Here is a 10,710-nt window from a genome sequence, read left to right as displayed (position 1 = left end):
AGAGACTCTTGTAGGTTTGATTAGCTCTGTTTTTTATATGATTTTGTTTAGAACTTAGAGGTACCCAAAATTTTGGGATAACTGTGTCCGTCCTTTCCTGAAATTTCATGCTTGATTGGCCTTAATGTCATACTGCTAACAATTTCTTTTTTGCTCGAACTACTCTTTGATGCACAGAACTTAGATGAACCAAACTCAAAAATAGTTTCTGGCAATTGTTTGAGTTGTATAGTAGAAAATGGGGCTTTAAGAATTCCACCGAGAAAGCATCTGATGGATTCCTGAATAATGCAATACAATGATGAAAATGAAAATTTGAAACTTTACACAATAGATAGAAATGCTGAATAATCACAATGCTCTATGCTTCTGCTCCGATATATCAAGAATATTGGTTGGCAAAGAAATATATTTTGTTGTGCAATTTTACCACTGAATATGCTTGATAAACTTACTGTTCTTCAGCTGCGACATGATGTTCTGAATTTTTCGAGATGAGGATATTCTATTTATTTAGATTTAGTTCTATTTTTTAGCCGACGATAATGATGCTTTCGCAAGATACAACCTATTCTTTGGTATTGCATTGAATGACTCTGCAACTTGTCATGAATTACTATTGCTTGGTAAGTTGCTCATGGTGACATTATTTTTTATTCTCTTTCTTATCATCCTTAAATGCATTATATATTGTCTGTTTATACTTGTGAATGATAGATATTAGAACAGTGGATTCAAGGAACAGTGTGTTTGTCACTTCACCACAACCACTTCTGGGTCTATTTGCTTGAGCTGCAGGAAAGTGACAACCATGAGCAGCTTTTGATTTTTCCTGGTACTGTCTCTTTCAAACTTATTCATTGAAAGCCCTGCCATTACAAACTCATGTCTCTCTCACCAGGTCAAGATTCCTTTTAATTCCCAGATTTTTGTATTCTCTCAAGAAAGATTACTCCTTCAAATCATTTGTGCACAAATTCCATCCACCCTACTGCACCTTGGGCTTCTGATCTATCTTCTTTTTCCTTTCCTTTTCTTTGACCAAACCTGCCAATCTTAGAAAGAGTTTTTGAGTGATGAAACTAGACACGGGCAATAGTTTGCTTGTCTTGGGAGATCAACAGTACTTCTGTCACTTAAAAGACTTACAGAACTGGATGCTTGCAACATCATCATTCTGATACATTAAGACTACTGCAGCAACCTTAATTTACTACTACAAGCTCCTGTTACTGTTAGCGAGGAGATTAACGACAATGGACGAGGGGTGATCCGATGAATCATGATGATTACAGCAACAATCTCTAGACACCATATAGATCTGCCCACTCCATCATCATGTAGTTGGTGAAATCGTACTCGTTTATGCACATGAGTTCAGCTTCTTCTCGCTGCCATTGGAGGCTCGCAGCTGAGAAGCACGAGCTCGGGCTGCCATCGCCGCTCTCACCGTTGCCGCCAGAAGCTCTATTCATGCCGGAGGCGAGCTTCCTTACCTCCTCCTCTGCTTCCGAGAGCTTCTCCTTTAGCTTCGACACCTGCCATTAGAAACATGTGATCTCAGCTTTGCTGCAGTCAGCTTTGACACTGCAAACAAAGAGAGATGGACGAACCTCGTTCTCGAGGTGGCACTTCTCGAGGACGACAGCGTCGTGCGCCAGCTTGAGCTCGACGTAGGCCTCCTTCACCTGCTTGCTTTTGTGCCGCGCCCGCCGGTTCTGGAACCAGACGGCCACCTGCTTGGCGTCGAGCCCGAGCTTGGCGGCGAGGTGGGCCTTCCTCCCTGCCTCCAATTTCCTCTCGTCCATAAAGCTCATCTCCAGCAACTTCACTTGATCCTCACTCAGTCGCCTCTTCTTCGCATCTCCCTTCGCCTTCTTCCTCCTTCGCCGCGTCCTTTTCTCGCCGACCGAGTCTGGAAAGGAACAAGTCAGTTCTTGCAATGCATGATCGAGTGACCACCAGAAACTGGGACATGGACATGGACATGGAAGAGGAACGCAAAAGAAAGGATTGGGAAGTGGATTGACCTTGAGGCATCTGAGAGCAGCGTTCAGATGCCCAGAGGGAGGGGATCTGCACCTTCTTTTCCTCGGTCATATTCTTTCTCGTGCACGGTCCACCTTCCGCCCTTCAACAGTGCCCAATCTCTTCGCTCTCTTCAACTATAAAGGAAGAAGGATGCTCTGAATCTTCCGTTTCGGTAGCTTAGCTCTCTACCCTACACAGAATACTGCAAGGGAGGGGGGAGGGGAAGGGAGACCGATGTTTACTTGCCATGGTTGAAGTCTCGCGGCTTATTTATAGGTGTTTGGTGGACTCGAAGGCCATGGAACAACGGGCAGAATGACACGAACGCCATGGCTCATGATGGGGAGAGACGTGTATGGGGGTGAAACCGAGGTGAGAGGAGTTCCCTGCCATTTTTATTCGGCTCCTTACTTGGTTAACGTCGGGACGCCATGAAAACAATGTGATCTGACGACGTTGTTGGACACTCCAACGTCGAATATAATGTACATTTTCTTTCTCTGGTGTTCTGCGTAGACAGACAAGCAAAATGGCCACTCTGCTGTGTTTTTTTGACCTTCGTGACAACGTTTTCTTCCCTCTATTGCAAGTCGTATGCCACTGTCCTTTCCCTTAGGTGCAAGTCGTAAGCCATCGTCTTTCTCCGTTAATTGGATAGAGGGTGAGAGAGTTGCTTGGTTTCCTGATTGGAGGCTGTCCTGCACATCCTCATGGCTCTTCTTCGTTTCTGAGGTTAACTCTCTCCATGCCTCGGGTAATCTACCCTGCATGTGCAAAGCAAGTGCCGTGGTAGACTGGATTAGAGTGATCATGGTTGCTAAGTATGATCAACTAAGGTTTATATGCAGACTCAACCCATATATTGTATGTAATTTCTGGCTGTTTATGATCTTCTAAACCTGGGCTCATACTCCCAATAGTAAAAAGAAGTCAACTTGGTAATTAGCTCAGAGAACAGTCCAAATTTGGGCAATAACCGAGGTTACTTTGCCAGTCAAATCCACTTATTCCAGCTTGGTGAAGTCGCTAATCCCTGCATTTGCCGCCAAGCCTTTCTCTAACAGCTGCAGGTTGCAGAGCCGCAAGGGTTGGTGAAGAAGGCACATGGGGCACACATTGCAGACCTCAACACGCGTCGCCATGGCTTGGCACTCCTTCAGGAGGGGACCTGTTGCCTCGGTATCTTGTGATGAGCTCTTCATGCTGTCAGTCATCTTATCCTCTCCGTGCCAATGGAGGGTCTTTGTCTCAGCAGGGGATAAAGATCAACCCTATGCATCTCCCAACAAAGTTGCAGACTATACATACATTACAGAGGAAGGTGGCACATCTCCATTCACCAATCTGTGGTCAAGCATGCACCAACTGTCCATGGTTTAGTTTATCAGATCATGATTTGACCAATGTCTCCAAGTGATTCTTGCTTTACATATGCTGCTACCACAACCAGTGACATCAACTTTTGGAAAGCTCGGCAGAGCCGTCTCACACTTGACCTGTGTCCATTGTTGACACAGTAAGCTGCATCTGGTTCCCTGAAAAGGATGAAATGGAAACTTGGAAGGCCCCCCCCCTGGCTTTTGGGGTTGCTGCAATCTCGCCTCTATGAGGCAATTCCTATCCTCAACTCATCTCTAGCAGCCACTGTCTTGTTCTTCTTTCCCACTTTCCCTGCAATGGTGGCAATGCTTATCTAACATACCATAATCATTTCTGCACTGATCTCTAGCTGGCAGGATTAACATAACCATGAGTGGCATGGGAGGCTGATGGATATGGAGCAATCCACCCCCCCATCTTTTCTGCCACCTTTAGGCCTCAGCAGTCACTTCTCAAGTGATGTTTCACTTGTTTCGCTCCATCGATGATTTGGCGCGAAGCAATCTTTTGGTGTTTGGACTTTGGAGAAGCCATGAAGAGGCTGGTGACTCGTAAAAGGTTCGTGAGGGCCAAATTGGATTTACAGAGGTAGATGTTGGTGAAAAATATTAGGCCAAGAAGACCATTCATTACGAACAGAGATCGCTCAACTTAGGGAAACAAACAGATTAGATCGAGTTCACCATTGTAAAAGACAGCAAGCATGCTTTCCACTCCATTCTTACGATTTGGGCAGAGCAGGTGATTAGGATAAAAGAGGCTAAGCACCATTAATCAATTGGGAGAGGGAGGGCAAAGGCGTTGTACTTATTTAGAAGAAAAGACAGATAGATTGGCAGTGTAATATAAATCGACATGAGTTGAGAACACATGTGCGTGCCCTTCCTTTGTGTTGGATTCTTTCACATGCCTAAAGTCTCTCCTCCGCCACTACAACACCCTTTGACATAAACCAAAGATTACATCTTTTTCTTGTTCCGGACACTCCCCATCCCCTGTTTCCCGATTACCAACCTCCAATCAGAAGCGTTAGCCAAATAAATACTCTTATCTAATCCTTCAAAGGGTGTACGATTGTTACTAGATCATGGCTGGCTCTTCCACAAATCCACGCAATCAACATTGCAATCTAGTAAACTAATTGCATCCGTCAAACTTTATAACGTGGAGCCTTGAGTAACACACGATCAATTCTTTTTATTCGAGGAAGGGATCTTATCAACTCAATGGATCTTCCGATCGACTTATAATAATAATAATTTCGAGTTCATCGTATAACGGAAAGTGAAGGCTTCAGACCATCCGACTTTATTTTGTGAGCAGCTTTAACTCAAAAATTTATTTTCCCCGAGGGATAAGTGAGATTTGAATCCAAAATTATGTGATATGTTATTAAAATCTTTATCAACTAAGTTAATTGACATATTCAATAATAATAATAAATATAACTGAATACGATTTCGAATCCTCCCTTTTGATAAGAAGATATGATATATTGTTATTACCATATCAATATTTAAGATGTAAGATCGTATGATCACCCAACTCACTTGATTATAGAAATCCTTCGATCGTGGCACAATTTGAGCCACCTATTGATGGTGTTTGGGAGATGACACGAAGTTCCAAGTGCCTCTGATGGGATGTTGAGGAAGCCTTAATCGACCACTCTCTGTTGGATAAGGAAATCGAACATAGGTCAGAGGTTTAAGTTACTAAAAAGGTCCTTTTTCACAATCGAGTCTTTTAACATTGAAATGCAGAAATTAAGGAATATATTTTGGTAAGGTTGCAAAAAAGATTAAAAAAAAAACACTTATTAAAATGATATGAATATATGCTAAGAAATATATAAATATTATAGTCAGAAGATGTCGAGTCAATTAATATTAATGAATCGAAAAGAGATAAACCTTGATTTTTTATTCTAACTCTTTTACCTTTTTCCTCGTATTTATCCCGCCGTGGTAAAAGATTTGATGCTGGTTTGTTCCTCGGATCACCAGCTAATATCCTACAAAAAGTTCTTCGGGAAGGAATTTAGCTCAGAATTCAACCGTATAAAATCTTTTCCGCCATTCCGATGCTGACAGAAAACTCGTTCGAGTAGAATGCTTTCGGTCCCCATTCGAAGTATCATGCGATGCTAATGTGATTAAAATGCAAGTTATGAATCACATTTTAATGTTGATGATACAATGGAATTTTATACCGCATGCTGCATAAACAACAGATGCATACCATCTTCAAGCAGTGGAGGGGGTTCTACAGGCTAATCAACCGCTTGTTATGTCTCTTTATCCCAAGCATCATAACATCAGAAGTTAAAAGCAAAAGATTTTTCACCTTAATCAGTCCTTAACAAAGCAGCATCCACCAACTTTTCATCTCGAGATTGTGATTGTGGGGCTCTGCTCGAAGATTGGTCTCTCCAAGTACCTGAAAAGCTACATCACAGGATACTACCCGCTACATATTAGCATGTAATTGATTCCAAGGGACTTAAAATGATCAACCAAATAGATTAATCATGAAAGAATCCAGCTTCTTTGGATTCTCAAATTAAGAAAATAAAGAAATCAAGCTATGAAAGACAAGTATAACAAAAGGTTGTTAGGAAATGCATATGATAACCAGAAAGTATCATGCTTGTGACCATTTCAAAGAAAAGACTACAACGATCACTACGGATACTTACATGAGATATCAGAGTCAAAAATGCTTCTTTGCAGCATCCAAACAATGGCAAAGAGACTGCCTTAATTCCAGCAGGAAAGATCCCATCAAGGAGCATTATCTTTCATTGTCTCTTTCCACAAAGTATTTTGAGTCTTGGAAGTGAAGTGGCTCATTCCCCCATGAAGTCCAACCTGCCCCCAGTTCTCTGGCAAAAAGCTCAATGCACTTTGCGGGCTTGGGGCCTGGTATATGATCCTTCAATAATTCTGATATTGATCAAGTTTCAAATGAGGTTCTTAAAAGAAAAAGGAGGTTCTTCCCTTGAATATATCATGAAAAAAGCTTACGACACAAAATGTGCTGCTTCAAACTAGTTGCATAGTGTAAAGAACCGTAATGACGTGAATAGATGAAGAAACACACAGCATTGGGTAATGGACAGAATTTCATTTGCAGGGGTTAGTATTGACAAGAAAAGCTCTATATTAAATTATGTGATAGTCTGGGTTTGTTCCAACAGCCTTACTACCATGATGGATTCTGTATGAAGTTTTAATAACCTCCTCATCTCCTTAATTACTATGAAATAAAAATATAGTCATTACATATGCACAAGCATCATTAAAACAAGCACATCGTACGTTTGCCTTAAAGACGCCAACTCTCCACATAAAAGGGGATGCACATCTAACCTTCCTATGGTAGTGAAAGACATATAAAAGGTTGCCCTGTTCAAGCAAAATGTACTTCCAAATGACTAGACAAACATGAACATTGCATAGCTATATGTAGGAAAACGAAAAAAAAGAGAGAAGGAACTTATCCAACAAACATCTTCAGCAGATAAAAAGAGATAGGTAGGTATATATGACATGTTATGCTATATTTAAAGATGCAACATATCCTAGGCAAGGATACGTCCCAGTGGAGGCTTCCTCGAGTAATCACCAGGAATGCTGACAATGACTTGATTGATTCCCAAATACTCAAATGGCATGGCTCCTGAGTCATCATTCTATGGAAAATTAAATAAAAAATACATGAGAAATAAAAAAATACTGTTGTGAATAAATATCATATCCACATATTAATGGCACACCTGACAGCAAAAATTGAAAATATTTATCAACAAAATCTGTCATCCATACTCGACAAAAATATCGGGTAAGAAGCTACCTGCAAATTTATGTATCCAAGAAGCAGGCACTCATACGGTCTGTGATGAAATAAATCCAGTTCACCGATCAATGATCCATCTGGTTTCACCTATATCAAGTTTTATAAATAAGTAAGATTTCATCCACAGGTCACCAGAGTTGAAGATCATCACAGTCAAACTGGCCGAACACTTGAATAAGAAAAAAATGCAGCAAACAAATGTGATATTCTGAGTGACCTTTAACCAATAGGAGAGAACAAATTTTGTCACTCCCCAAGCAGGAAATAGTTCATTCTCGACAAATATGCGTAGCTTTTCCCGATTAGTCATCCAAAGTGCCACAAGGGCTCCCCCTTCATGAGCAAGTTCCTTGACAGGAAGATACAGAAAGTATCTGTTAGGTAACGTCGGGTACCTGCAACAGAAACTTGGAAATAATTAGAAACTCATTTCAATAAGATAGATATTACGACTCAGATATCGTACATGAGATAGGAATATTTATATCCAAGTACAATAAGACAGCAATAATTTTTGAAGGACCTACCAAGCTTAGACTAATATAAGCATGCACTTGTTGATTACCATTTATTCAAAAGTTCCCAACAATGAATGTGACAGTCATCCATATGAAAGTTGTGGACAAAGATGTTGGTAAATCACCAAGAACGGGCACTAAATTTTGGAAATTGGTTTGAGTTTCTCATCAGTAGGTTGAGTCTCATACTACATGATGCTTGGTTAACAAATTAGGTAATGTGAAGCATAATATATTTTACTTCTTGGGGTTGTGCACCAGGGTGTGGGTGGATATTATTGATGCAACAAAACTGTGGGGAGCCATGTAACACTCTTTCCAGATTATGGAAGACATTCAACTCAATCTCTATATCAGCAAAAACTATCAGGTATGAACTAGTTTTAACATACCGATTACAAAAGGTCATACCATTTCAAGATTGTACGTTTACCGGTTCAAATATCAAATCAGAATATACAGGATAACTTCACACGTTTCATGAATGTTATGGTTCCTTTAATAATCTATTCCAAAATTAAACCTGTCATAGTGTTCAAATGATCAACGAGGCTTGCTTACATCACCTGGACCATCCAATTGCGATTAAGCAGCTACCTTTACTTATAATAAAAGCAATACAGCATTTCTTGGATACTTAGACAAGTATTTGGAAATGATAGTCAAAAAACACATTTACTCTAGAATGTCCAAGAAACAGAAAAATCAAGAAATTGCACCATCTATTTGCACTAGATACCAAATAAACATGCAAAAAGCTAAAAGCTGAAACTGATGAAACATACACTGCTTTTTGGCAGGCACTCCCATTTTCCCATGGTGGGTCAATCACAATAAAGTTAAAACCATCTTTCGAGTGAGCTGTAAAACATTTTTCAACTGCATTAGAAGAAGAGTAAGGAAAATAATTATTTATATTATCTGGAAGAAAGAAGTGGAACAGTCAGGAATGTTGATGACTTGGCCTTCTCTACAGAAGTTAATTACCAAATGAGAGTGTTTGATTTGACTTGTGAAGATTACCAGTAACAAGATTGCGAACTTGTCGTAAGTCAGACTTCCATTCAACAGATCACCAAACCCAACATAGACATACACAAGCGAGATCATATTAGACATTGCAGGCCAAAGAGTATCAAAACAAGCCTCAGCCTATGTACCTTAATTCTGAATTCAGTGGTCTACAAACCAAGAGGTACATCAGTAAAAATAATAAAAAATTTAATGCTCTTAGTGAGCAACAGAATAATCACAAGTGTCAAATGGTACCATGTGGAAGCAGCTTCTACTGGGTAATATATAGTGATTGCTCTGAAACTCAGCTTCCACATCTTCATTTGTCTCATTACAAATTAAGTTATTATACAATCGGTGCACTATAATAGTTCCGCCATGATCGCCAAGCCTATAACCTGACAAATCATAATGAAAGAACGTTAATTGGTTGTCTTGGTGGTAGACTTACCAACGTCATCATAATTTCAGAACATTGTGGGAAGAAGAACTCGTGCTACAAATGTTCCAAAATTTCCATGGAAAAATATCACATCACCATCTATCATAAACCAAACTCTAATTTCAAAAAGATATAACTGCATGAATAAGTTTACCACAGAAAACAGCCAGACAACTCCACATGATTATTATATTGTTTGCAAGCACTTCACCAAGGAGCTACTTAAAGCAAACTCCAGGCCCTTCGAACAATATTAGAATTTGCTAAAGCATCTTATGCAAATCTTTTGTATGTCAGTTAAGGATCCTGACCTCCTGTATCATCTGACAAGTTCTTGTTCCTAAAACAAAGTGATATCTCGTACAACGGCGCTTGCCAGAGGCTTCCAAGCTGAATAAATTTCTGTTCCGAAGCTCTCCTAGTAGGCAAGGAGACCTCAGACTTCACCAATTCGGGAAGCAAGGCTTGGAGCTCAGCAGCTTCGAGAAATGCTTTGTGCGCATTCAGCAAAAAAGTTCTCGCTTCCTGTCAGATATTTCTTTATAAAAAGAGGAACTTTTTGCCCTCAAAGGAAACGGGAGGAATATCAAGCTTCAACGAAAAAGGGGGAAGACCAGTACTTGGTGGCGCTTCTCCGAGGCTCTTTCGCTCTCGTTCAAATCGCGCGGCGCTCGCGTCCTCTTCCTCTTCTTCAGAATCCGAGAATCCTCAACGGCATCGGTTTTCAATGCGGCGGTGGTAGTCTCGAAGGAGCGGGAGTAGTAAGCCGACGGAGATACCCAAAATCGAGAGTAGGAGTGGTTGAGGATTCGAACAGGGTCGAGAAAGACCACCTTCGACCCATCCCGAACCAGTCGATAGATTCCGGTGTCCAAGAATGATCTGACCTCGTCCGACATCTCCTCTCAAGCTTTCGACCACCCCGCGGACTGCGGAATCGCCATGGGTGGAGGGGAGAGAGTGAGACCCCGGTTCGCTATGACCTAATCCGGACGCAGGCATAGCTGCTCTGTTTTCATTAGCCGAATGCAACTATTTATTTTTTATTTGTTGCCATACAAATACATTCAAATAATAATATGCCCTTTTCACCTTACGACAATAATAATAATAATAATAATAATAATAATAATAATAATAATAATAATAACATACACATTTAGGAATTGATCGAGCGCACGTTTATCAAATTACAATCGAAAAATGAGACAATTAATACTAATGTTGCAAGAAAAATAAGAAAGATATGTTAGAACATTCATAGATATATATATATATATATATATATATATATATATATGTTTGGTTGATACTAAATCATTTGTTCAAAATACTTAACTCAATTTAATCATAGTAAATCCATCAATCTCTTATGATTAAATCAAGATGTACTCAAATAAGGGCCAATAATAATACCTCGTAAAGGAAAAATAATCTTCTGTGCTGTGTTCTTTCATCTGGTCACAG

At 40.1% G+C, this 10,710-nt stretch overlaps 2 protein-coding genes across 10 annotated transcripts; both read right to left on the bottom strand.

The window, feature by feature from the left end:
- Positions 1 to 1,066: 1,066 nt before the first annotated feature.
- On the bottom strand, positions 1,067 to 2,332 carry LOC135643566 (homeobox-leucine zipper protein HOX14-like). The gene is made up of 3 exons (XM_065160667.1): positions 2,031 to 2,332; positions 1,614 to 1,915; positions 1,067 to 1,538 (listed from the first exon to the last, which is right to left on the bottom strand). The coding sequence occupies exons 1-3, from the start codon at positions 2,098 to 2,100 to the stop codon at positions 1,305 to 1,307; spliced, it is 606 nt and encodes a 201-aa protein (XP_065016739.1). The 5' UTR covers positions 2,101 to 2,332; the 3' UTR covers positions 1,067 to 1,304.
- A 3,231-nt stretch (positions 2,333 to 5,563) lies between these two features.
- LOC103980829 (methyltransferase-like protein 2) lies at positions 5,564 to 10,255 on the bottom strand. Of its 9 annotated transcripts, none has more exons than XM_065160587.1 (11): positions 9,864 to 10,255; positions 9,555 to 9,768; positions 9,057 to 9,199; positions 8,948 to 8,968; positions 8,775 to 8,844; positions 8,573 to 8,666; positions 7,487 to 7,664; positions 7,267 to 7,356; positions 7,009 to 7,105; positions 6,110 to 6,356; positions 5,564 to 5,873 (listed from the first exon to the last, which is right to left on the bottom strand). In XM_065160587.1, the coding sequence occupies exons 1-10, from the start codon at positions 10,140 to 10,142 to the stop codon at positions 6,205 to 6,207; spliced, it is 1,338 nt and encodes a 445-aa protein (XP_065016659.1). In that variant the 5' UTR covers positions 10,143 to 10,255; the 3' UTR covers positions 5,564 to 5,873; positions 6,110 to 6,204. The 9 variants fall into 9 exon arrangements, with proteins under 9 accessions (XP_065016659.1, XP_065016654.1, XP_065016665.1 ...); XM_065160582.1 differs by having other exon boundaries at positions 5,564 to 5,858; XM_065160593.1 differs by having other exon boundaries at positions 5,564 to 5,858; positions 8,573 to 8,648.
- Between the last annotated feature and the right edge of the window lie 455 nt (positions 10,256 to 10,710).

The sequence above is a fragment of the Musa acuminata genome, chromosome BXJ1-4, assembly GCF_036884655.1.
Source record: "Musa acuminata AAA Group cultivar baxijiao chromosome BXJ1-4, Cavendish_Baxijiao_AAA, whole genome shotgun sequence".
In the NCBI taxonomy this organism is placed as follows: Eukaryota; Viridiplantae; Streptophyta; class Magnoliopsida; order Zingiberales; family Musaceae; genus Musa; species Musa acuminata.
This window is presented reverse-complemented; position numbering and strand designations above follow the sequence as displayed.

Bases quoted from the DNA above. Each gene is read 5' to 3' on its own strand.
- LOC135643566 (XM_065160667.1), bottom strand. From the start codon at position 2,100: ATGACCGAGGAAAAGAAGGTGCAGATCCCCTCCCTCTGGGCATCTGAA. The intron at 1,916-2,030 runs GTCAATCCACTT...GTTCCTTTCCAG, and splicing joins CTGCTCTCAGATGCCTCAAG to ACTCGGTCGGCGAGAAAAGG. The intron at 1,539-1,613 runs GTTCGTCCATCT...TTCTAATGGCAG, and splicing joins AGTGCCACCTCGAGAACGAG to GTGTCGAAGCTAAAGGAGAA.
- LOC103980829 (XM_065160587.1), bottom strand. From the start codon at position 10,142: ATGTCGGACGAGGTCAGATCATTCTTGGACACCGGAATCTATCGACTG. The intron at 7,665-8,572 runs GTATGTTTCATC...TTTCTGTTGCAG, and splicing joins AGTGCCTGCCAAAAAGCAGT to GTACCCGACGTTACCTAACA. The intron at 7,357-7,486 runs GTCACTCAGAAT...AACTTGATATAG, and splicing joins TTCTCTCCTATTGGTTAAAG to GTGAAACCAGATGGATCATT.